At 40.8% G+C, this 24,317-nt stretch overlaps 1 protein-coding gene across 12 annotated transcripts in view; it reads left to right on the forward strand.

The window, feature by feature from the left end:
* The window catches only part of LOC132394331 (cilium assembly protein DZIP1-like), a 167,112-nt gene that overhangs the window by 122,173 nt on the left and 20,622 nt on the right, over window positions 1–24,317 (forward strand). For 10 of the 12 annotated variants that reach the window (XR_009512274.1, XM_059970341.1, XM_059970344.1 and 7 more), the window contains one exon: window positions 18,088–18,230. The exons of 1 other annotated variant lie outside the window; for it this stretch is intronic. Coding sequence is in view for 9 of the 11 variants with exons in the window: in XM_059970341.1 (XP_059826324.1) it covers window positions 18,088–18,230 (143 nt within the window). In the remaining 2 variants the exon portion in view is untranslated. Of the gene's footprint in view, window positions 1–18,087; window positions 18,231–20,361; window positions 20,785–24,317 lie in introns of all 12 variants that reach the window. One more of the 12 variants, XR_009512275.1, reaches the window with a different exon arrangement.

The raw sequence follows: 24,317 nt of genomic DNA on the forward strand, positions 1-24,317 counted from the left end.
GAGATATACCTATCCTACACCTTCCAAATTACTCACAGAAGCCCTAGCTATTGCTGCTCTGCTGTCATCCCTGCTAATGTTCCCTTTCCATCAATCTTGGCCAGCTCCTCTCTCATGTCTCAGTAATTTGCTTTACTTCACTGTAATACTGATACATCTGACTTAACTTCTCCTTTTCACCTTGCAGGGTGAATTCTATCCTGTGAATGTTCATTGGCCCTAAGGGTTATTGCACGACACCCAATCCAGAATAGCTGATCCCCTAGTGGGCTCAACCACAAGCTGCTCTAAAAACCAGCTTGCAGGTATTCTACAAATTTCCCCTCTTGGGATCCAGCATCAACTTGATTTTCCCAATCTGCTTGCACATTGAAATCCCCATGACTATCATAACATTGCCCTTTTCTCATGAATTTTCTATCTCAATTTGTGGCCCACAACTTTGCTACTGTGCAGAGGTCTATATATAGCTCCCATCAGTGTCTTCTAACCCTTGCTGTTTCTTAGCTCTAACCACAACAATTCTACACCTTCCAATTCTATGCCACTTCTTTCTAAGGATTTGATTTAATTTTTTACCAATAGAGCCATGCCACCCTCTCTGCCTACCTGCCTGTCCCTTCAATACAATGTGTATCTTGGGCATTAAGATGTTTCTTTCAGCCATGATTCAGTGATGCCCACATCGTCATACATACCAATCTGTATTTGTGCTACAAGTTCATCCACACTATTCTGTAAACTGCACACATTCAAATATAGCACCGTCAATCCTGTATTCACATCACCCTTTTTGATTTTGTCTGCCTTTTACATTGCAACTGCTTCCTTTGAATGAAATTTTGCCGCAACTTCAGCCTGTCCTTGCTTGCAGTCTCACTACACACTGGGTCTGTTTGTAAACCAAATACCCCTTCCTAAGCCCTATCACTCCAATTCCCATCCCCCTGCCAAAGGTTAAACCCTCCCAAACAGATCTAGCAAACCTTCCCATTCCCCCCCACCACCCCTGTTCAGGTGAAACCCATCCCTTTTGTACGGGCCGTAACTTCCCCAGAAGAGTACCCAATGATCCAAAAATCTGAAACCCTGCCTTCTGCACCAGTTCCTCAGCCACACATTTATCTACCAAATTCTCCAGTTCTAACCTTCACTGGCACATGGCACAGAGAATACTACCCTGGAGATGCTGCTTTTCAGCTTTTTACCTAGCTTCCTAAAATCTTTCTTCATGACATCCTCACCTTCCCTATCTATGTCCTTGGTGCCAATATGTACCAAGACTTCTGGCTGCTCACCCTCCGCATTTAGAATGGCATGGATCCAATCCAAAGCATTGCTGACCCTGGCACCTGGGAAACAGCACACCAACCTAGTGTCTTTAATGTATCCATAGAACCTCATCTCAATTCCTCTAACTATGGGATCTCCTCACACCACAGCAGTCCTCTTCTTCTGAGCTGCAGCACGAGACTCAGTGCCAAAGACCCAGCCACTGTGGTTCTCCCTGGTTGGTCATCCCGCTCAACAGTAACCAAAACAGTATACTTATTATTGAGGGGAACAGCCACAGGAATACTCTGTACAGGCTGCCTATATGCTTTTCTTCTCCTTACAGTTACCATTACCTGCCTCCTGCAGTCTGAGGGTGACTGCCTCCCTGTAGTTGCTCAGACTCTTATATGAGCTAAAGGTCATTGAGCTATAGCTCCAGTTCCTTAACACATTTTCTGAGGAGCTGCAGCTCAGTGCAGCTGGTGCACATAAGGTTATCTGTGGATCTGGAGGTCTCCCAGAATTCCCATATCTAACTCAAAGATCACAACACAACCCCTGAAGCCATTCTCACTGCACTAACTATGTCCTAACAGATGAAGAATGAGGGAGACGAAGAAACCTTGCCTGAGCCTGATTTCACTGCAGCCTGATAAGCCAAATCCTGTAACATTGGTCCACTCACACAATGGCTGCTCCACTTTCCTCTGTGTTATTTCTACTACCTTTTCTAATGAATGTCAGTCACTGATAGAGTGCAGTCCAAACTCCAAAAACTGCTATGAAACCCTGTTTTATTTTTTTCAAATCTTCAATTCCAGACCTTTGTGATATCGTCACTTCTTCTTGTGCTGCTGTTCACTGACTGAGCACAGCCAAAATTATTCAAATACAAATGTACAAGGCATGGTTAGTAAGTTTGCAAATGATTCTAAAATGGCTAGACTTGTAGGTAACATAAGGTTTTGAATAATTACAGGAGGATGTTCAGCAAAGCATGTGGGTTGAAGATTGGCAAATAGCTTTCAAACCAGATGAATGTGAGATAGTGCACATGGGGGATCAAACCAGGGTGGGACTTGCATGGTGAATATTAGTGCCCTGAGGATTGTCATAGTACAAAGGGGCCAAAAAGAGTAAGTGCATAGTTGTTGAAAGTGATAGGGTGATAAAGAAGGTGTTTGGCACACTGGCTTTCATCAGTCACTGCAGTGAGTATAGGAGTTAGGTAACTGAAATTGCAGTTATAAATAATATTGATGAGACTACTGTTGTGCAGAGTTTTGGATCACCCTGTTATCAGAAGAATTTTATTCAACTGGAAAGAGTGCAGAAAAGGATGCTGCCTGGTTTTGTGGGCCTGAGTTAAATGGAGACATTGCATAGACTCGGATTTAATTCACTGTAATGAGGGAGAGTGACATGATAAAGTTACATGAGAGACATAGACTAGGTGAAGGCACACAGTTCTTTCCCAGAGGAGGCATGCTGAAATCAAGTGAGCGTAGATAAGATCAGAGGCAAGAGATTTAGAAGGGATATCAAGGGCAACTTTTTCATGCTAAGTGTTGTGCACATTTGAAGTTGGCTGCAAGGAACATGAGCAGTGTTTAAAAGCCATCTGGATAGGTACATGAAGCATTAAGAGGGATATTTGCAAAAATCTAGGTAAATTCACATTGGAGTTTCAAAAGGTATGGGAGACCTGATAGAGATTTTAAATTTATGAGAGGCAAAAATAGGGTAGACAGTGAGATTTTTTTCTGCAGGATCGAAATGTCAGACAACCAGAGGTTTTATATTTGGGGTGGGGGGGGGGGACTGAGTTTAAAGGTGACACATAGGGCAAGTTTCTTATTCAGAGTTACTTAGTACAAATTACTTGGAGTAGCAGTGGAATCAGACAGCTTGGTGGCATTTAAGAGGCTTTTAGACACATAAATATGAAGAGAATGGAGAGATAGAGATGATACACAGGAGGAGGTCGCTCAGCATATACTGGCATCAACATCACGACTATAACTCATTCATATAATTAGATTTCTATTCATTTCTCAGGAGTGATTGGTACGATTGGTATAATTGGCAAGAGTTGAGATATATACAGAAGTTCTGCAAATGACATGTATTTTTGCACATGGTTATGTTTGGTGGCAGGAAATTTTTAAAGGACAATAATTTAAGGCAAGCCATTATTTGTGGCCAGACGTGTCTGTAGCAATGTACAAAAGGGGGCCTTTGCTGGTTGGCTGCTGGTGACTAGTGGTGTTCCACAGGGATCAATGTTGGGACCACCTCTTTTCACATTCTGGGTCAATGATTTGAATGAAAGAATTGATGGCTTTATGGCCAAGTTTGCAGACAGTATAGAGGTGGGTGGAGGGCAGGTAGTGTTGAGGGAACAGGGTGTCCACAGATGGTCTTAGACCGATTGGGGAATGGGCAGAGAAGTTGCAAGTGGAATATAATATTGGGAGGTGCACTTTGGCAGAAGTAATTATGGCATGGACCGTTTAATAAATGGAGAGAAAATTCAAAGATCAGAGATAGAGAGGAACTTGGGAGTCTTCCCTAAGCTTAGCTTGCAGGTTGAGTTGGTGGTAAGTGTTCTGTGTTATAACTTCAGAAACTAATCGAAAGAAAAATAAAGGAACCCAGAATAACCGGTCTAATTTGTTTTACTTTAGCGAGGTGCTCATGTATGACGTGATGGCGTAATGATGTATGCCATTCATGTACTTCTTACAGATACAGTGCTTATAAAAAGCATTCACTCCCCTTGGAAGCTTTCACATTTTATTGTTTTACAACATTGAATCACAGTGGATTTAATTTGGCTTTTTTGACACCGTCAACAGAAAAGACTTTTGTGTCGAAGTGAAATCAAATTTCTACAAATTGGTCTAAAGTTATTACAGTCATTAAATACAAAATTACTGATTGCATAACTACTCACCTCCTTCATGTCAGTATTTAGCAGATGCACATTTGCAGCAATTACAGGCTTGTTTGGAAACCTTCCAAGGCGCAAATCCATGGTCTCATGAGACTAACGGATGCCTATTTTTTGATCCCCAGTGGGAAATTCTTTTGTTACAGCAACAACATTTACAAACACTCTTAGCAATAACAATAAATATAACAATAATATTAACTAACAATAAAGTACAGAATAACAACATGCACAATAATAATTTACCAATGTGCAATAAAAATCTAAGAAATAATAAAACAGATACCTGTACTATTGTACTATGACGTGTGTTCTCCTGTTGCACAGAGATGAACTGTTGTCTATGCTTATTGCATTTGATAGGATTGATTTTCTGTAATGATCCCTGTGACAGCAGAGCTGAATGAGTCTGTTTGGAAAGGTGCTCCGCTGTTTAATCAGTAGGTGATGGAGAAGATGTGCATGATTGTCCATAATGGATAACAGTTTGTTTAGTGACCTCCTCTCCACCATTAACTCAAAAGAATCCGGGTTGTAGACAAGGACAGATCCAGCCTTTTTGATGAGTTTATTTAGTCTTTAGTCTCCACCAGCGCCGATGCTGCTCCCCAACATAAAGCAGCAAAGAAGACTGCACTTGCTATAACAGACTGGTAAAAGATCTCCAGCATCCTACTGCGCACATTGAAGGATCTCATCTTTCTTAGAAAATAGAGTCTGCTCATCCCCTTCTTGTAAACAGCCTTGGTGTTGGTTTTCCAGTCAAGGCTGTTATCAAAGTGAACACCCAAGTATTGTATTCCTCCACCACTGCAACTTCTTCTCCCAGAATCTATACAGGACTTGTCACAGTCCACTTCCTCCTAAAGTCAATCACCATCTGCCTGGTTTTGGACACGTTCAGGAGCAGGTGATACCTCCCAGACCACTCCACAAACTTGTCCAACAGTTCTCTGTACGCCGATTCTGGCCCATTGCTGATACACACAGTCACCGCAGAGGTATCAGAGAACATCTGCAAGTGACAAGACTCAGATTTGTACTGGAAGTCTGGGGTGTACAGTGTGAACAGAAATGGAGACTTGTAGCACTCCAGAGTCACTCACCACCATCTCAGACAGAGAACTACCCAGCCGTGCAAACTAGGTTTATCTGTCAGGTAGTCAGTAATCCAGAAGTAGTGGATTTGTCTACACCCATTATTTGCAGCTTCTAGCTCAGAAGAAGTGGCTAGGTTGTATAGATATATAGGCATCCGTTAGTCTCGTGAGACCATGGTTTTGTGCCTTGGAAGGTTTTCAGGACACAGGTCTGGGTAGGGTTGTATGGGAGACCGGCAGTTGCCCAAGCTGCAAGCCTTCCCCTCTCCACGCCACCGATGTGGTCCAAGGGAAGGGCACTAAGGTTGTATAGAAGGCACTAGAAAAATCAAAAAAATGTGATTCTCACAATGCCAGCAGCATCATTCCAGTGGGAGCGAGCTCTCTGCAACAGGTAGACGTTGGCATCATCCACTCCCACATGAGGTGGGTAGACAAACTGTAGAGGGTCCAATGAAGATCTCACCTGCAGTTCAAGATAGCCAGGTCCAGCCTTGTCCTGCACTTTCATCACAGGAGATGTGAGGGCAATTGGTCTGTAGTCATTAAGTTCAGATGGAATCACCTTCTTGGATGTGGGAACCAAGCAAGATGTCTTCCATAGCACCGGTATCTTTTCCTGACTCAGACTCAGATTGTAATGGTGCTGCAAAATACCAGGCTGCTGGCTCGCACAGGCCTTCAGTACCCTGGGGCTGATACCGTCCGGTCCAGCAGCCTTGCCTTGATGTAGTCTCTCCAGCTGTCTCTTAACCTGACCCCTGCAGCCACAGTCAGGTGGGGGAGAGTGGTAATCCCCATGGAGGCAGGATACTCCAAAGTTGGGGGGGGGGTGGTTTGGAACGTAAGCACTCACCTGAGAGGAGAGAGGGATGGAGGGAGAAGGCATTGGAGGCAGGGAGGGTGTGTGGTTTGGGCAAATAGGGGAATGGACAGCAGGAGGTCCTGTGCTGAACCTGTTGAAAAACAAGTTTAATTGGTTGGCCCTATCTAGGCAGCTCTTCATCTTCCTTTCCGTAACAAAAACACAAATGGCATAGATGAGAGGGGAAAGATTTAATAGGAATTTGGGAGCAACTTTTTTTTACACTTTGTGGTATTTATATGGAGCTGCCTGAGACAGTGTTTAGGAAAGATATAACAACTGCTAAAGGCAGTTGGACAGCTTTAATGGATTGGAAAGAATGGAAGGTAATAAACCAAACACTCACAAATAGGAATAACTTGGATGGGCAACTTGGTCAGCATGCAGCTGTGAGGATGAAGGGCTTGTTTCTGTGTTCTATAAGTACATGAGCCATTGAGTTCAAGAGTCAGGAAGTTATGGTGCAAATTTGTGAAAATCTAGTGGGGTCACATTGGAGTATTGCACTCATTTCTGTTTGTCACATTATAGGAATGATGCGAAGGCTTTGGAGAAAGTGCAGAGGAAGTTTACCAGCAATGCTCCCTCTAATTTGTAATGACAGGTGTGCGCAAAAATTTGTGCTGACAACAACATGTGCACATTGAATTTTATATATACTGTATAGAGGTATTCAATTTAATAGCTAGCAAAACCCTGTCAATAAGAACTTTGATCTCCTCTGGGTTTGATTGTTTTCGCTCTCATTCATCTGCAAGCCTGTAGTAATGAACAATTTTCTCGCCGGAGCTTTTGCACACTGTCCATATGTGATTTGCTTGCTAAATGACACTTCAAAAAGTCAAGTTTCCAAATATCACTCCACTTCCTCCCACTTGCAAATTCTCCAGCATCACAACAATACACACAGGTATCACCAGTTTCTGCATTCTACAAGTATTTCTTGTTCCTGACCTCATGAGCTCATGAGTGTAGCAGTTTCTATTGTTTAATTAAGCCATTCCACTTTAAATGAACTAGCAGTCCTTTTGCATTAGGTGCCCTGTGCTTCTTTGGAATTCAGCACAGTGAATCAATAATTTCTTCAATAAAATAGTATAAATAAGCCAGTTCTATAAAACTGCAGACAAATCATTCCAAACTGCACATTATCAACACCATCCATATCAGTAACAGGAAAAGGAAACGTGATTGTGCACGGTCATGAAATACTTAACATGCCAACGAGGTAGAGGGTGACAACCTTTTGTGTGTAGTTTAAATTCCTTTGTGCAAACTTACTAAACATGTCCTACACCACCTCTCCAAATCATTGATGTAGCTATGTTCCTGCTAGAAGGAAGGACAGGAGTGGAAAGGTAAGAGATCCTTGGATGTCCAGAGAGATGATTAATTTAGTCAAGAAGATAAAGGAAAACTATGTAAATCTTCAGAATTATGATGCTGGATGCTGTTGGTGAGGACGACCAACCAGGTGTGAGCCACAGTGGCAGGGCCTCTGGCACTGAGTCTGACCCTGTGATGCAGAAGGATGGGATGGAGAAGAGGAGAGCTGTCGTCATTGGAGACTCTATAGTCAGGGGAGCAGACAGGAGATTTTATTGACGTGAGAAGGAAACCTGCATGGTTTGTTGCCTCCCGGGTGCCAGGGTCCGGGATGTCTCTGACCAGGTGCATGACATCCTGGTACGAGAGGGAAAGCAACCAGAAGTCATGATGCATGTTGGGACCAACAACATAGGCAGGAAGAGGGATGAGGTCCTGAAGTGTGAGTTTTGGGAACTAGGCAGAAGGCTGAAGAACAGGACCTCAAGGGTGGCGTTCTCAGGATTGCTGCCAGTACCACGTGATAGTGATGGTAAGAATTGGAGGAGATGGCAGTTGAATGCGTGGCTGAGGAGTTGGTGCAGGGGACAGGGTTTTAGATTTTTGGACCATTGGGATCTCTTCTGGGGAAGGTGGGACCTGTACAGATTGGATGGGTTGCACCTGAACTCGAGGGGGAGCAATAACCTTGCTGGTAGGTTTGCTAGCATGGTTCAGGAGGGTTTAAACTAATTTGCAAGGGGGATGGGACCCGGAGCGATAGAGCAGTGAAAGAAGTGCATGGCGTAAAGCCAGATCTAACATATAGAGAGGCTTTGAGGAAAGAACAGCAGAATAAAGGGTATAAAGGTTGTAAGGTAGAAGGCCTAAAGTGTGTATACTTCAATGCAAGAAGCATCAGGAACAAAGGTGATGAACTGAGAGCTTGGATACATATATGGAATTACGATGTAGTGGCCATTACGGAGACTTGGCTGGCACCAGGGAAGGAATGAATTCTCAATATTCCTGGATTTCAGTGCTTTAAAAGGGATGGGGGGGGAGGGGAGGAGGGGTGGCATTACTGGTCAGGGATACTATTACAGCTGCAGAAAGGGTGGGTAATGTAGCAGGATCCTCTTTTGAGTCAGTATGGGTGGAAGTCAGGAACAGGAAGGAAGCAGTTACTCTACTGGGGGTATTCTATAGGCCCCCTGGTAGCAGCAGAGATACTGAGGAGCAGATTGGGAAGCAGATTTTGGAAAGGTGCAAAAATAACAGGGTTGTTATCATGGGTGACTTTAACTTCCCTAATATTGATTGGCACTTGATTAGTTCCAAGGGTTTAGATGTGGCAGAATTTGTTAAGTGTGTCCAGGATGGATTCCTGTCACAGTATGTTGACAGGCCGACTAGGGGGAATGCCATACTAGATCTAGTATTAGGTAACGAACTGGGTCAGGTCACAGATCTGTCAGAGGGTGAGTATCTGGGGGACAGTGATCACTGCTCCTTAACCTTTAGCATTATCATGGAAAAGGATAGAATCAAAGAGGACAGGAAAATTTTTAATTGGGGAAGGGCAAATTATGAGGCTATAAGGCTAGAACTTGCGGGTGTGAATTGGGATGATATTTTTGCAGGGAAATGTACTATGGACATGTGGTCGATGTTTAGGGATATCTTGCAAGATGTTAGGGATAAATTTGTCCCGGTGAGGAAGATAAAGAATGGTAGGGTGAAGGAACCATGGGTGACAAGTGAAGTGAAAAATCTAGTCAGGTGGAAGAAGGCAGCATACACGAGGTTTAGGAAGCAAGGATCAGATGGGTCTATTGAGGAATATAGGGCAGCAAGAAAGGAGCTTAAGAAGGGTCTGAGAAGAGCAAGAAGGGGGTACGAGAAGGCCTTGGCGAGTAGGGTAAAGGAAAACCCCAAGGCATTCTTCAATTATGTGAAGAACAAAAGGATGACAGGAGTAAAGGTAGGACCAATTAGAGATAAAAGTGGGAAGATGTGCATGGAGGCTGTGGAAGTGAGCAAGGTCCTCAATGAATACTTCTCTTCGGTATTCACCAATGAGAGGGAACTTGATGACGGTGAGGATAATATGAGTGAGGTTGATGTTCTGGAGCATGCTGATATTAAGGGAGAGGAGGTGTTGGAATTGTTAAAATACATTAGGATGGATAAGTCTCCGGGGCCTGATGGAATATTCCCCAGGCTGCTCCACGAGGCAAGGGAAGAGATTGCTGAGCCTCTAGCTAGGATCTTTATGTCCTCATTGTCCACAGGAATGGTACCAGAGGATTGGAAGGAGGCGAATGTTGTCCCCTTGTTCAAAAAAAGTAGTAGGGATAGTCCAGGTAATTATAGACCAGTGAGCCTTACGTCTGTGGTGGGAAAGCTGTTGGAAAAGTTTCTTAGAGATAGGATCTATGGGCATTTAGAGAATCATGGTCTGATCAGGAACAGTCAGCATGGCTTTGTGAAGGGCAGATCGTGCCTAACAAGCCTGATAGAGTTCTTTGAGGAGGTGACCAGGCATATAGATGAGGGTAGTGCAGTGGGTAATCCATGAGGGTAATCCATCTACATGGATTTTAGTAAGGCATTTGACAAGGTTCCACATGGTAGGCTTATTCAGAAAGTCAGAAGGCATGGGATCCAGGGAAGTTTGGCCAGGTGGATTCAGAATTGGCTTGCCTGTAGAAGGCAGAGGGTTATGGTGGACGGAGTACATTCAGATTGGAGGGTTGTGACTAGTGGTGTTCCACAAGGATCTGTTCTGGAACCTCTACTTGTTGTGATTTTTATTAACGACCTCGATGTGGGGGTAGAAGAGTGGGTTAGCAAGTTTGCAGACGACACAAAGGTTGGTGGTGTTGTAGATAGTGTAGAGGATTGTCGAAGATTGCAGCGAGACATTGATAGGATGCAGAAGTGGGCTGAGAAGTGGCAGAGGGAGTTCAACCCAGAGAAGTGTGAGGTGGTACACTTTGGAAGGGCAAACTCCAAGGCAGAGTACAAAGTAAATGGCAGGATACTTGGTAGTGTGGAGGAGCAGAGGGATCTGGGGGTACATGTCCACAGATCCCTGAAAGTTGCCTCACAGGTGGTTAAGAAAGCTTATGGGGTGTTAGCTTTCATAAGTCGAGGGATAGAGTTTAAGAGACGCGATGTAATGATGCAGCTCTATAAAACTCAAGTTAGGCCACACTTTGAATATTGTGTCCAGTTCTGGTTGCCTCACTATAGGAAGGATGTGGAAGCATTGGAAAGGGTACAGAGGAGATTTACCAGGATGCTGCCTGGTTTAGAGAGTATGGATTGTGATCAGAGATTAAGGGAGCTAGGGCTTTACTCTTTGGAGAGAAGGAGGATGAAAGGAGACATGATAGAGGTGTACAAGATATTAAGAGGAATAGACAGAGTGGACAGCCAGCGCCTCTTCCCCAGGGCACCACTGCTCAGTACAAGAGGACATGGCTTTAAGGTAAGGGGAGGGAAGTTCAAGTGGGATATTAGAGGAAGGTTTTTCACTCGGAGAGTGGTTGGTGTGTGGAATGCACTGCCTGAGTCAGTGGTGGAGACAGATACACTAGTGAAGCTTAAGAGACTACTAGACAGGTATATGGAGGAATTTAAGGTGGGGGGTTATAAGTGAGGCAGGGTTTGAGGGTCAGCACAACATTGTGGGCCGAAAGTCCTGTAATGTGCTGTACTATTCTATGTTCTATGTTCAAACTGAGCACATGAGGAAGAAACCAGAAAATAACTAGAAGGGAATAAGGAAAGCCAGGAGTGGCCCTGAAATGTCCTTGGCAAGTAGGATTAAGGTGAATCTCATACATTCTATGCATTCTATACATGCATTAAGAACAAGAGGATAACTAGGGAGAGGGTGGGACCACTCAAGGGTAAAGGGGTGAACAGTTGTTTGGATGCGGGGAATCTGAGTAAGGTACTTAATGAGTACTTTGTTTCAGTATTTACCAAGGAAAAGGACACAGCGATCCAGGAGAGCAGTACTGAGTAAATACATCAGGGCATTTAGATGTCAAGGGGGAGGAAGTGTTCGGCCTGCTAATAAGTATTAATGGATAGGTCCCCAGAGCCTGATGGGATTTACCACAGGTTATTGAAGAAGGCAAGGAGTAGATTGCTGGGGCCTTGACCAGTGTCTTCATGTTCTCTCTACCCACAGGTGAGGGCAGAAGTGAGGGTCTCCCATCTCTTGTGGAGTTCAGGGCTTCCTTCTTCATGTCCGTAGTTTCCTCTTGGTTTTCGCTACTGCTAGTCATACAAGTCCCAGGTGGAGGTTCAGGAATACCGTCACACTCAGAAGGATCCTTCATTGCTGTTTCTGTAACAATTTTGTTTTACCAGTCAAGGTTGTTAGTCTTGAGCTGAAACCCCAAACCTGGAGAACCTGTGGACCACTCTTAGTCTGGCCTCTACCCTTTGACCTGTTTGGCATGGGTGACCCTACCAAGAGCTAAAGCATAACACCCTGTCTCCAGCCAACATAGTTCTCTGGGTCAGTGAGGCGCACAAGCTTCCAAACCACAACATGGTGGTGGTTCTCTTGGAGAGGTCCTGCCAATACCTGTGTACATTTGATCTTCTAAACAAGAATACCCCACACCTCACTGGATTAAACTACATCTTCCATTTCTTCACTGGTGCTATAAAGCTTTATGCTAACCACTACACTAATTTTATATATATATTGTAAACAGTAAAGATCCCTGTATGGATCTCTGCAGAACACCACTAGTCATAGATCTCCAGGTGAAATAATTCCACTGACTACTACTGTTTGTCATCTGTGTTGAAGACACTTTTCAATGAGTAGCAATGAATTAGTTGAATCTAATTAGCTGACGGACCTGATAGTGAATATCTTTGGAATAATAACTCACAACTCATAATAATTTAAGATTGTAATGAATAATGATAAAATCGGTCCTTGTGGGAAGGTACAAAATTGTGAGAAGCAAAATCATGATGGTAAGGCAGAAGCAAAGGGGTGTTGATTGGGAGCAGTTGCTGAGAGACAAGTCCATGTATGACATGTGGGAATTGTTTAAAGACCAGCTGACCACAGTTCATGAACAACATGTTCCAGTGAGGAGTAGTAACAAGGATGGTAAAGAAAGGGATCTGAGAGGTCCGAAATTTAGTCATAAAGTGGAAGGAAGATAGGATCCCAAAATCACATTGGGCCCTTACAGAATATAGAGAGAGCAGGAGAATACTCTGGCAGGTGATTAGGAAAGCGTGGAATGGTCAAAGAGAATCTCAAGGCATTTTATATTAACAGAAACTGGATAACTGTAAGACTGTAAGACACACAGAAGGAGCAAAATTAGCCCATTTGGCACGTAAGTCTGCTCCATTGTATTCCATCGACAACTACTTTGTCCATTCTCCTCCATTATGGCTGATTTATTATCCCTCTCAATCCCATTCTTCTACCTTCATTTCTTAACCTCTGATGTCCTTACCAATCCATAATCTGTCACCCTCTGCTTTAAATATACTCAGTGACCTGGTCTCCACAGCTGTCTGTAGCAATTAATTTCACAGATTCACCACCCTTTGGCTTAAGAAATTCCTCTTCATCTTTGTTCTTGTTTTCTGAGGCTGTGCCCTCTGGTCTAAGACTCCCCCGCCATAGGACACATTCTCTCTGCATCTACCCTATCGAGGCCTTTCTACATCAATAGGTTTCACTGAGGCCCCTCTTTATTCTTCTGAGCTCCAGTGAGTACAGGCACAGAGCCATCAAATGTTCCTCATATGACAAGCCTTTCAATCCAAGAATCATTTATGTGAACCTTCTTTGAACCCTCTCCAATGTCAGCACATCCTTTTTAGATAAGGGGCCAAAACTGCTCACATTACTCCAAGTGAGGCTTTGCCAGTGCCTTATAAGGTATGACCATTATATCCTTGCTTTCATATTCAATTCCTCTCAAAATAAATGCTAAGATCACAGTTGCCTTCCTTATCACTGTCTCAAATTAACTTTTGGGGAATCCTGCACAAGGACTGCCAGTCCTTTTGCACCTCAGGTTTTTGAATTTTCCCACCATTTATAAAATAGTCTATGCTTTTATTTCTTCTACCCAAATGCATGACTGTACACTTCCCAACACTGTGTTCCAGCTAGCACTTCATTGCCCATTCTCCTAATCTGAGCCCTTCTGTAGCCTCTCCGCTTCCTCAAAACTACCTGCCCATTAACCTATCTTTGTATTGACCACAAACTTGGCCACAAAGCCACCTCTCTACACATGTTCATCTAAATCTCTCAGACTGTTGGGTGGTTAATAATATAGCCCCTGTTCAGCACTTCCAGTTTAGCTGCAAACCACTGCTTTTGTAAAGATCCCATTTTCCCTGGAAAAGAGTCCAATGATCCAAAAATCTGATGCCATCCCTCCTAAACTAACTCCTTAGCTACATGTTAAACTGTATAATCTTCATGTTTCTGGCCTCACTAGCGTCTGGCATGGTTAGCAATCCTGAGATGACAACCCTGGATGTCCTGCCCTTTAACTTAGCACCTAATTCCCTGAACTCACTTTGCAGAACCTCACCAGTCTTCCTACTTATGTCATTGGAACCTCCATGGACCACAACCTCTGGCTGTTCACACTGCCACTTAAGAATGCTGAAGGCTTGATCTGAGATATCCTGGACCTTGGCACTTGGGAGGTAATATACCATCTGGGAATCTCATTCTCATCCACAGAACCTTCCTTCTGTTCCCCTAACTAATGAATCACCCATCACCACAACTCATCTCTTCTTCTCCCTTTCCCTTCTGAGACATAGAGTCCAGTGCTTGAACTAGTCTGGCCATTCTCATCTAAACTCTTGCATTAACAAGACATTTTAACAAAAGCACAGAAATGCTGCTCACTAGATGTTTTTTTGTTTCCCACACCATACTCTGTAAACTGTAGAGACTGTTCGGTGTGAAAATCCCAAAAGATCAACAGATTCTGAGATATTTAAACCACCCTATCTAGCACCAACAATTATTCCACAGTCAAGGTCACTTGGATCATATTCCTTCCTCATTCTGCTATTTGGTCTGAATAGCAAATGACCCTCTTGATCATGTCTGCATGCTTTTATGCATTGAGCTGCAGCCACATGATTGGCTGATTAGATATTTGCATTAATGTGTAGGTGTAGAGGTGTATCTAATAAAGTGGCCACTGAGTAAGAACTGGCAGAGAGCTGTCATAGGAATGAAAGGGTAAGTTGAAATGTTAAGCTGAGGCCCAACGATAAAGTATCGTATTTTGTGTATTTGCCTGTCAAATATAACACTGTTTTGTATGGAGCTTGATGATATTGTGTATCTGTGAAGGCAGAAGCTTATTTGGCAGTTTATATCACTGATCTGCACATCCCTAACAGGTTAGGCAGATTTAACTCACTTGTTTGATTCACTTACATTGGGAGAGTATGAAGTACTTTTCTGCTGAGATATGTAAACTAAGTAATTCTTATCCAATCCTTATTTGCCAACACAATGTCGACATCTTTTCATTTCATACTCACTCATGTGCCTATCTGAGAGCCTCTTGAATGCCTCAGTTGTGTTTGCCTCTATCACCACACTAGGTAGTGCATTTTAGGCACCCACCACTCCCTGTGTAAAAAGTCTGCCTCGCACATTTCTTTTCAACTTTCCAATTTGTACTAAATTTGTATCATCTATACCCCTCCATTCCCTTCATATTCAATTGTAAACATAAACTCCACCAGATTGCCTGCTTCCATTAAAACCCCTGTTAACCATATAGATATATACCACTCTCTGCATAAAAAAATTTCCTCCTGCTTACCCTAAATGCATGTTCTCTCATGTTTGACATTTCTAAATGCACCCTCATCAAAGTTTCCACATCCTTCATATAATGGGGTGACCAGAACTGCACGCAATACTCAAGGTGCTCTCTGACTAAACTTTTGTCTCACAGCAGCATGACTTTCTTACTTAACGTCCCTACCAATAAAGACAAGCATGCTATATGCCTTCTTTACCACTTTATCCCCTTTCATAGCCACTTTCAGTGAACTATGGACTTGGATCTCAAGATCCCTTTTAACTGTATACTTTCTCCTTTCACTTGACCTCCTGAAGTGCAAAACATTAAACTCCATCTGCCATTTCCCTGCCCACATCTGTAATTGATATATTCCTACTTTATTCTTTGACATAGTTCTTTATATTGTCCACAATGCCACCAATCTTGATGTTATTTGCAAAATTGCTAATCTAACCATCTATATTTTGTCTAAATCATTGATATATAATCACAAGTCACAGATGCCTCTGCACTGATCCTTATAGAACATTACTGTCTCCTCTACATCCAGCCTCCTCTACACTCTTCTATGAGCAAGCCAGTTCTGAATCCAAACCTGCAATTCACCCTAGATACCAGGTATCTTTATCTTCTGAATCAATTTACCATGAAGGATCTGATCGAAAGCCTTACTAAAGTCCATGTAGATAATGTCTATTGCTTTACCAGCACTAAATTTCCTTATCACCTCCTCAATAAACTATATCAAGTTTGTAAGGTGTAAAGCTTTGCCGACTGTCCCTAAGCAGGTCACGCCATTTCAAATGCACATACACCCTATCCTTAAGTAGCCTTTCCATTAGCTTCCCTTCCACTGACATGAGGCTCACTGGCCTGTAATTACATGTATATTTCCTTTCTTGAACAAAGGCACATTTGCATGTTCCAATCCCTTGGCACCTAACCTGCTGTCAGTGAGGCTACAAAGGTCTTTGTCAAAGTCTCTACAATCTCCTCACTTGCTTCTTTTAATATTATGGAATATATGCCACCTGAAGACTTAATGTTTTTCAGAAGACCCAGCACTACCTCTTCTTTAATCTCAAAATGTTCGAACACAATAGTATGCTCCACTTTGCTTTCACTGACCTCCAAATCCTTTTTATTAAGTACTGACATAAAGTACTCACTTAGTACTTTGGGCACTTGCTCTGAGTCCAAGCACAAATTCCCTCCTTTATTCTTGAATGGACTTTTCCTCTCCTTAGCTGAATTTAAGGTATCTCTTTGAAACCTATCAAATATTGAAAGGCCCAGATAAGGTGGATGTTGTTAGGATGACAGCTAAGACCAGAGGACATAGCCTCAGAGTACAGGAATGTCCATTTAGAATGGAGATGATGAGGAATTCCTTTAGCTTGAGAGTGGCGAATCTGTGGAATTTGTGGCCACAGGTGGCTGTGCTGGCCAAGTTACTGGGTATAATGGTTGATTAGTCAGGGCATGAGGGGATATGGAAGACAGAGCGAGATTGGGGCTGAGAGAGAAAATGGATCAGCCACGAAGAAATGATGGAGCCTAATACTGTTCCAAGATCTTAAGGTTTTGTGGTCATTCAGACTTTGAAATGCCAGAAAGTGCTGGGAGTGAAAATGTGATAATTTCACTATTTCAGAAATTTGGAAACTACAAAGAATTTGAAGGTATTGACAATCACCTTGAATGTTATAATGAAAATGAATATTTGGAGGATGTAGTTATTGAAAGCATCGTATGAAGGTAGTCCATGATCTGCACTCAGTGCCTATAATGATTTTGTTCATTTGCAGTCAATAAAAAGCACACAGCAGTGTATACTGGATGAATTCCAATGTCAATAACAATTTGGATATAATACAGTTTTATAGTAATGTATTAACATTGTTAGTGTACTAATTTATTCTGAATTTGGTTCATTTAAGTACATAATTTGTTACTCAGTTAAAAAGTAGCTTGTCATTTTTATTCCTTTTTAACTATTTCCATGAAACTACAGCTAACTGGGGCAGCTGCTTAATTGGACCAATATTTACTGGTCCTGAGCTATTCCAATTAACCATAAGCCACTGTATTAGCTATAAGGAGAATGTCACTCAAAGGCTGAGAGGTGACTTGATAAAATACAGCGTATAAAATGATGAGAGGTATGGGTAGGGTAGATTCAGATTCATTTATTGAAACAGATACAGTAATTACATTTAAGTGGCATTTAGTGAGGCACATGAACAGCAAGAGAATAGAAGAATATAGATCATATGCAGGCTGATAGGGTTGGTATTATGATCAGCACTGAAATCATCAGCCATGATCAGTTGCAGTACTGTATTGCTGTATGTTCTGTAGATGCTAAACTAGGTCCCCTGACACTGCTCAATAACAATAATTGTGTGAAGCTTGATCTTGATATGGACTGAAACTTACACTTCATGAGGATTGACATCAGTGACACACTAATTCTAAGAGAATGTCAGGCACGCTATAATGTGAATCATGATTGTCATGCCCAGTCTAATTTTGCAACTGGCAGACTTCAAATAGAAATTTGCTAACACAATTTGCCAATTTGCTCCATACAATAATTTTTGGATTATTAAGTGCTTAAAACAGCACCACATGATCCATTTTCTAAAGAAATGTGTATTATTTAAGGAAGGGAGGGTTTGTGTGTGTGTGTGTGTGTATAAACGCAAAAAATTTACTTTCTTTTCACTACAGCACCTCATCCGCTGGCAGTGAACTTGTAGGCAGCTTAAGTTCATCAACAGAAAGCAGTGAAAATGTGTTATCTGATACCTGTGAGCTGGAAGAAGTCTGTACCTTTAGCGAAGAGAAGCCATCAGAAGTCCATGCCACTGGGGGTATGCCATTAACTATAACAATATAAAATTTGTCATTTAGTTTTAATCAAAATATTTTTTATGAAGACATTCAATTGCATAGACAGGAAATCTTATCCTTAAGAAATTCTTATTATACTGCAGAAGGTGGAAATCTGATTTTTGGAGTGGCCATTTTTGGAAGTTGCATGTTTGTGTATAAATGCTGAGGCTTTGACTAGTGTGACATCAGGGAGAGGAGACAGAACAGAGGTAGGAGCAAGTAATGATTTCCTCAGAATTATATCTTTTATTGTAAAGTAGCTGGGATGGCAGCTAGGACAATGGTACACACAATAGATTCTGCAGATGTGGGATATCCAAAGCAACACACAGACAATGTGATGGTGGTCATGAGCAGGACTTGAACCAGGTGTAGAGGAACAGCATGCTCTGTCACAGTAAGTGGTGGCAATGACTCAACCCAGCAGGCTCCCTTTGAAGTGATAGAAACAAGAGGTTACATGTAGGAATACCAACAGAGCATCAGAGGTATGACTAATCAACACCCGAAGAATAATCATTCTCCATAAAGACTCTGCACCAGCACTAAACGAGAGCTCCATTTAACTAGTCATTGAATGCGGGAAAACCATGCCAGTCACGGATTAACTTGTCAATATTAAACAGAGGTGAAAGACTAAATACAGGTGCTTGAGGAACCTAGAAGACCAACCTTCAATGGCAAGCCACACAGCTCACGACACAAAATGCTGGAGGAACTCAGCAGGTTGGGCAGCATCTATAGAAATGAATAAACAATCAATATTTCAAGCTGAGATTCTTCATCAGGGCTGAAAAGAAAGGAAGAAGAAGCCAGAATAAGAAGGTGGGGAAGGAGTATAAGCTAGAAGGTGATAGGTGATCCCAGGTGGGTGAAGTAAGAAGCTGGGAGGTGACCGGTAAAAAAGATAAAGGGCTGGAGAAGAAAAAAACCTGATGGAAGAGGAGAATGACCCATGGAAGACAGGGAAGGCTTAGGAACGCCAAGAGGAGGTGTAGGCAGCCAAGGGGAAGAGAAGAGGTAAAGGGTAAAGGTGGGTAGAGTGGGGAAATGGAGAAGAAGGATGGGAGAATGGGAAAGTTACCAGAAGTTGGAGAAATTGATGGTCATGCTGTAAGGTTGGAAGCTAGCCAGATGGAATATGAGGTGTTGCTCCTGCAACCTGTGAATGGCCTCAGGATGCCATGGACCGGCAGGTCAGAATGGGAATGGGTATTGGAAGTAAAATGGTTGGCCACCGGGAAATCCTGATTTTAATGGAAGGAGGGAAGGTGCTCAACAAATCAGTCCCTGAATCGATGTAGGGTCTCGCCCATGTAGAGAAGCCTACATCAGGAGAATCGTATGTGCTAGATGGTTCCCACAGATTTGCAGCTGATCTATCACCTCACTTGGAAGGACTGTTTGAGCCCTGAATGGAGGTGAGGGAGGAGGTGAATCAGAACTTCTGGTTGCAGGGATAAGTACCAGCAGGAGGGAGATTAGTCAGGGAGGTCAAATGGGCCAGGGGATTACAAAGAGAATAATCCCTGCAGAGTTACGGGGGGGGGGGGGGTGAGGTTTGGTGGTGGGATTCCATTGAAGGATGCAGAAGTTGCAGAGAATGATGTTCTCAATGCTGAACCTCATACAGTGGTAGGAGAGGACAAGATGAACTCTATTCCTGTTAGGATGGCAGGAAGATGTTCAGGAAATGAAGGAGATGTGGGTAAGGGCAGTATCAATGGCGGAGGAAAGGAAAGCCTTGTCCTGGGACCAGATGCAGTGGAGGTGAAGGAACTGAGAAAAGGAAATGGCATTATTGCAGGAGACAGGATGGGAAGAGGTATGATCAAGGTAGCCATGGGAGTTGCTAGCTTTATAAAAGATTCCTGTAGAATGTGAGGAGAGCAGGGAGATTTCCGGAGGTCCTGTTGACTTCACCTGTAGGCAGTGTGTCCTGCTGCAGCTCCTGACTGACCACATTAAGGAAGTGGAGCTGGAGTTGGTCATGTTTAGGATTGTCTGAGACACTGTGAGAAACACAGATGACTCCGCCCTCCGAAAATGTACATGTAAGACACAGTTTCTTGATGTCCGCCTTTAATCTCTCCCTTTTCCAATTTAAAGTTTGAAATTTCAACTTTACTCAGTTGGATCTAAAGAGTAACAGTTATAATTATGGCTACTCTCAGAAGTGCCAAAAGAAATCCGGAACCAGGCAATGGAAAGCCCAAAAAAACTGACGAATTCTCGGAGGAATCCCCCTGGGTAAAGAGACTGGAGTCTCAGATCAGCAGTATCGGCATTGAAATAACTCAATTAAAAGAGAAATTTGAAGGAAAAATTGACTCCCTCAGCCCTGATCTTAACGAAGTTAGTCGAAGTGCTGCTGACCTTTCTTCTCATTTGGAAAAAGCTCAACAACGAATCGTTGATCTTGAAGCTCAATCACGTCGGAATAATATTCAAATTGTTGGATTAAAAGAGAAATCAGAATCGGCTGACACACTGGATTACCTTGCAAAAATGTTTCAATCTTTAATTCTGGAGGTTTGTTCGCTACCTCCGGATATCAAAATTCAATTTAATACTTGTTTAAATCCTTTACTGGTTAAGTCATCATCCAAACATCAACTCCCTAATCGTTCTGCATCATTTATTAATTCCTTTTTAATTGATTATGGTTTAATTGAGGTCTGGAAGCATATGCACCTTAGTGATAGAGAATACTCTTTTTTTCTCACATGTTCATAATAAATATTCGAGAATCAACTATTTTATAGTCGACCCTTGACTTTTATTTAATGATCAGAAATGTGAGTATGATGGGATTGCTATCTCTGATCATGCTCCTTTAAACTTAATATTTGAACTGAAAGATGTTGCTTCTACCCGACCACTTTGGTGTTTTCCAGAACATCTATTACAAAGTTCAGAATTTGTTGAGTTTATTGAAACTCAGATCAAAGAGTTTTTTTTTCTCTTTAATAATACAGGAAATGTCTCAAAGTTAGTAATTTGGGGTACATTAAAAGCTTATTTATGTGGTCAAGTTATTTCATATATAGCTAAATTGAAGAAACAAACGAATGGAATTAGATAAAATCTCTAAACAAATTAAAGAATTAGATAACATCAATGCAATCTCTCCAAATGTTGTTTCATTTAAAAGAAGAGTAGAGTTACAATCACGGTATAATTTATTAATAACATATCCTATTGAAGGATATTTGCTTAAATTGAAAAGTCAATTTTATATTTTTGGGGATAAAAATAATAAGCTCTTAGCTTCCCAATTAAGGGCAGCTAGAGCTAAAAGACAAATTTTAAAGATTCATGAAAATAATGGAGATATAGCAAGTAACCATGAGGATATTAATAATACTTTTCAAGATTTTTACTCTGATCTTTATAGCTCAATTTCCTGCAAATTCCTCTAAAATGAAGGCTTTTTTACATAAGATTAAATTTCCACAAATTTCTGTTGAAGATCAACAGAAATGATGTTCCAATTACCGAGCATGAAATTCAGAAAGCTATTTTATCAATGCAATGAGGTAAAGCTCCTGGACTTGATGGTTATTTGGAGGGAATTTACAAAAAATTTGAAAGATTACTTTCTCCGTATCTTTTGGAAATATTTCATGAATCCTTTCAGAAGGATAATTTACCTTCTTTTTATGAAGCATCTATTTCCTTAATTCTTAAAAAAGATAAAGATCCTGTTGAATGTTCATCATATAGACCTATTTCACTATCAAATCTGGATACAAAAATTCTCTCTAAAATAATGACTAATCACTTAGAAAATGTTTTAACTAAAATCATTTCTTTGGATGAAACGGACTTTATTAAAGGCCGTTACTCTTCCTCTAATGTTCAGAGATTGATGAACATTATATATTCACCATTATCTAAGCAACTTCAATGTGTTATCTCTCTCGATGCAGAAAAAGCATTTGATAGAGTTGAGTGGCCATATTTGTTTAAAGTATTAGAAAAATTTGGTTAGGTGGATTCAAATGATTTATAAGAACCCTATTGCCACAGTCATTGCTAATAATTACAGATTTTTTTTTCACTTTCTCATGGTACTAGACAGGAATGTCCATTAAGCCCTTTATTATTTAATCTTGTATTGGAGCCTTTAGCTATAACATTATGTGAAGCTAAAAACATTCATGGTAGCTCTCTGAATGGAACCATACATAAGATTTCTCTTTATGCAGGTGATCTCTTGGTTTTTATTTTGAATCCTGAGGAATCAATTCCAAATCTTTTGGAAACAGTTAAAGATTTTGGTAAATTTTCAGGATATAAACTTAACTTGAATAAAAGTGAATTGTTTCCATTAAATGCCCTTGTTAGTATATATAATGATATTCTTTTTAGAATTGTTAATACATTTAGATATTTAGGTATTATAATTACTAAAAAAAATAAAGATCTTTATAAAACTAATATAGTTCCTTTAATGTATTCCATGAAACAACTATTTTCTAGATGGAATCCACTTACTCTTTCTTTAATAGGTCATATCCATGCTGTGAAAATGATGATTTTACCTAGATTTTTTTATATTTTCCAAAATATACCTATCTTTTTAACTAAAAAAATTTTCGATCAAATGGACTTTCTTTTTTCTTCCTTTATTTGGAACAATAAGAGACCAAGAATTAACAAGTATCATTTACAAAAATCCAAAAAAGATGGTGGACTTGCACTTCCTAATTTAAGGCTGTATTATTGGGCTGTGAATATTAGATAATTATGTTTTTGGTTATACTGGCTCGATAAGAGTCAAAAACCACTATGGGTTGATTTGGAATTAAAAGCTGTTAAACAATTTCATTTAACTTCAATATTAGGAGCTCCATTACCTTTACAGCTATCTAAAATTCCAAATTTGAAACTTTACCCAGTTATTAAACAAACCCTACGGAATTAGGTTCAGTTTCGTAATTTTTAAATTTTTAAACAATATAAGTTGTCTAGTTTTTTATATTGAAACTTTTCATTTAAACCTTCAATAACCGACCCCATTTTTCTCCTATGGAGAAATAAAGGGATCCTTTCTTTTACAGATTTATTTTGTAATGGTCGATTGATGACTTTGGAAGAGTTAATTAACAAATATTCTCTTGCTCATACACATTTTTGCAATATTTTCAGGTTAGACATTTTTTATAACAATATTTACCCAAGTTTCCATATTTACAAGAATCTGATTTGTTGGATACCATTTTGAAGTTGAATCCTTTAGTGAGAGGTTCCATTAGCAGAATTTATAACTTATTTTTGTTACAAAAAGAGAACCTACCACTAAAGATTAAACAAGATTAGGAGAGAGAACTTAATATGACCTTTGTTAATGAAGATTGGCTTCGAGTTTTAAAAAATGTAAATTCTTCTTCTATATGTGCCAACTACTGATTAATTCAATTTAAAATTGTTCAGTTTTATTATTTAACAAAGGAGAGACTATCTAAAATATTTCCTAGTATAAACAACTACTGTCATAGATGTAAAACTGAAGTAGATACTTTGTCACATATGTTCTGGTCATGTTCTTCATTAACATTGTTTTGGAAACCTTTATTTTCTACAATTTCTAAAGCTCTGAAAATTAATTTACAACCTAATAGATTGACTGTTCTATTTGGAATAATTCCACATCATATTCAGGGTATTTCATCTTCAGATCAACATGTAATTGCATTTGTTACATTATTGGCAAGAAGGGCTATTTTATTAAAATGAAAAGATATCTCTTCCCCTACATTAATTGAATGGTTTTCTCAAGTAATGTTATATCTCAGTTTGGAAAAAATTAGAAGTAGGACTTTTGATCCCCGATTCAATTTTGAGAGAAGATTGGGTTCTTTTGCTAAATATTACCATTTAATTTGCATTATTCTATATGGTTTCCTTCCAATTTTATTTTTTTTATAAACATGAATTGGCAGTTGATGACTCTTTTTCTTTATATATTTAGACAATGGTTAAACGTATTGATCCGGGGGGGGGGGGGGTTGATTCCTAATGGGTTTTTTCCCCGTTTTTTTGTAGTCAGTGGGTTTTTT

This window comes from Hypanus sabinus, chromosome 5 (assembly GCF_030144855.1).
Source record: "Hypanus sabinus isolate sHypSab1 chromosome 5, sHypSab1.hap1, whole genome shotgun sequence".
NCBI lineage: Eukaryota > Metazoa > Chordata > Chondrichthyes > Myliobatiformes > Dasyatidae > Hypanus > Hypanus sabinus.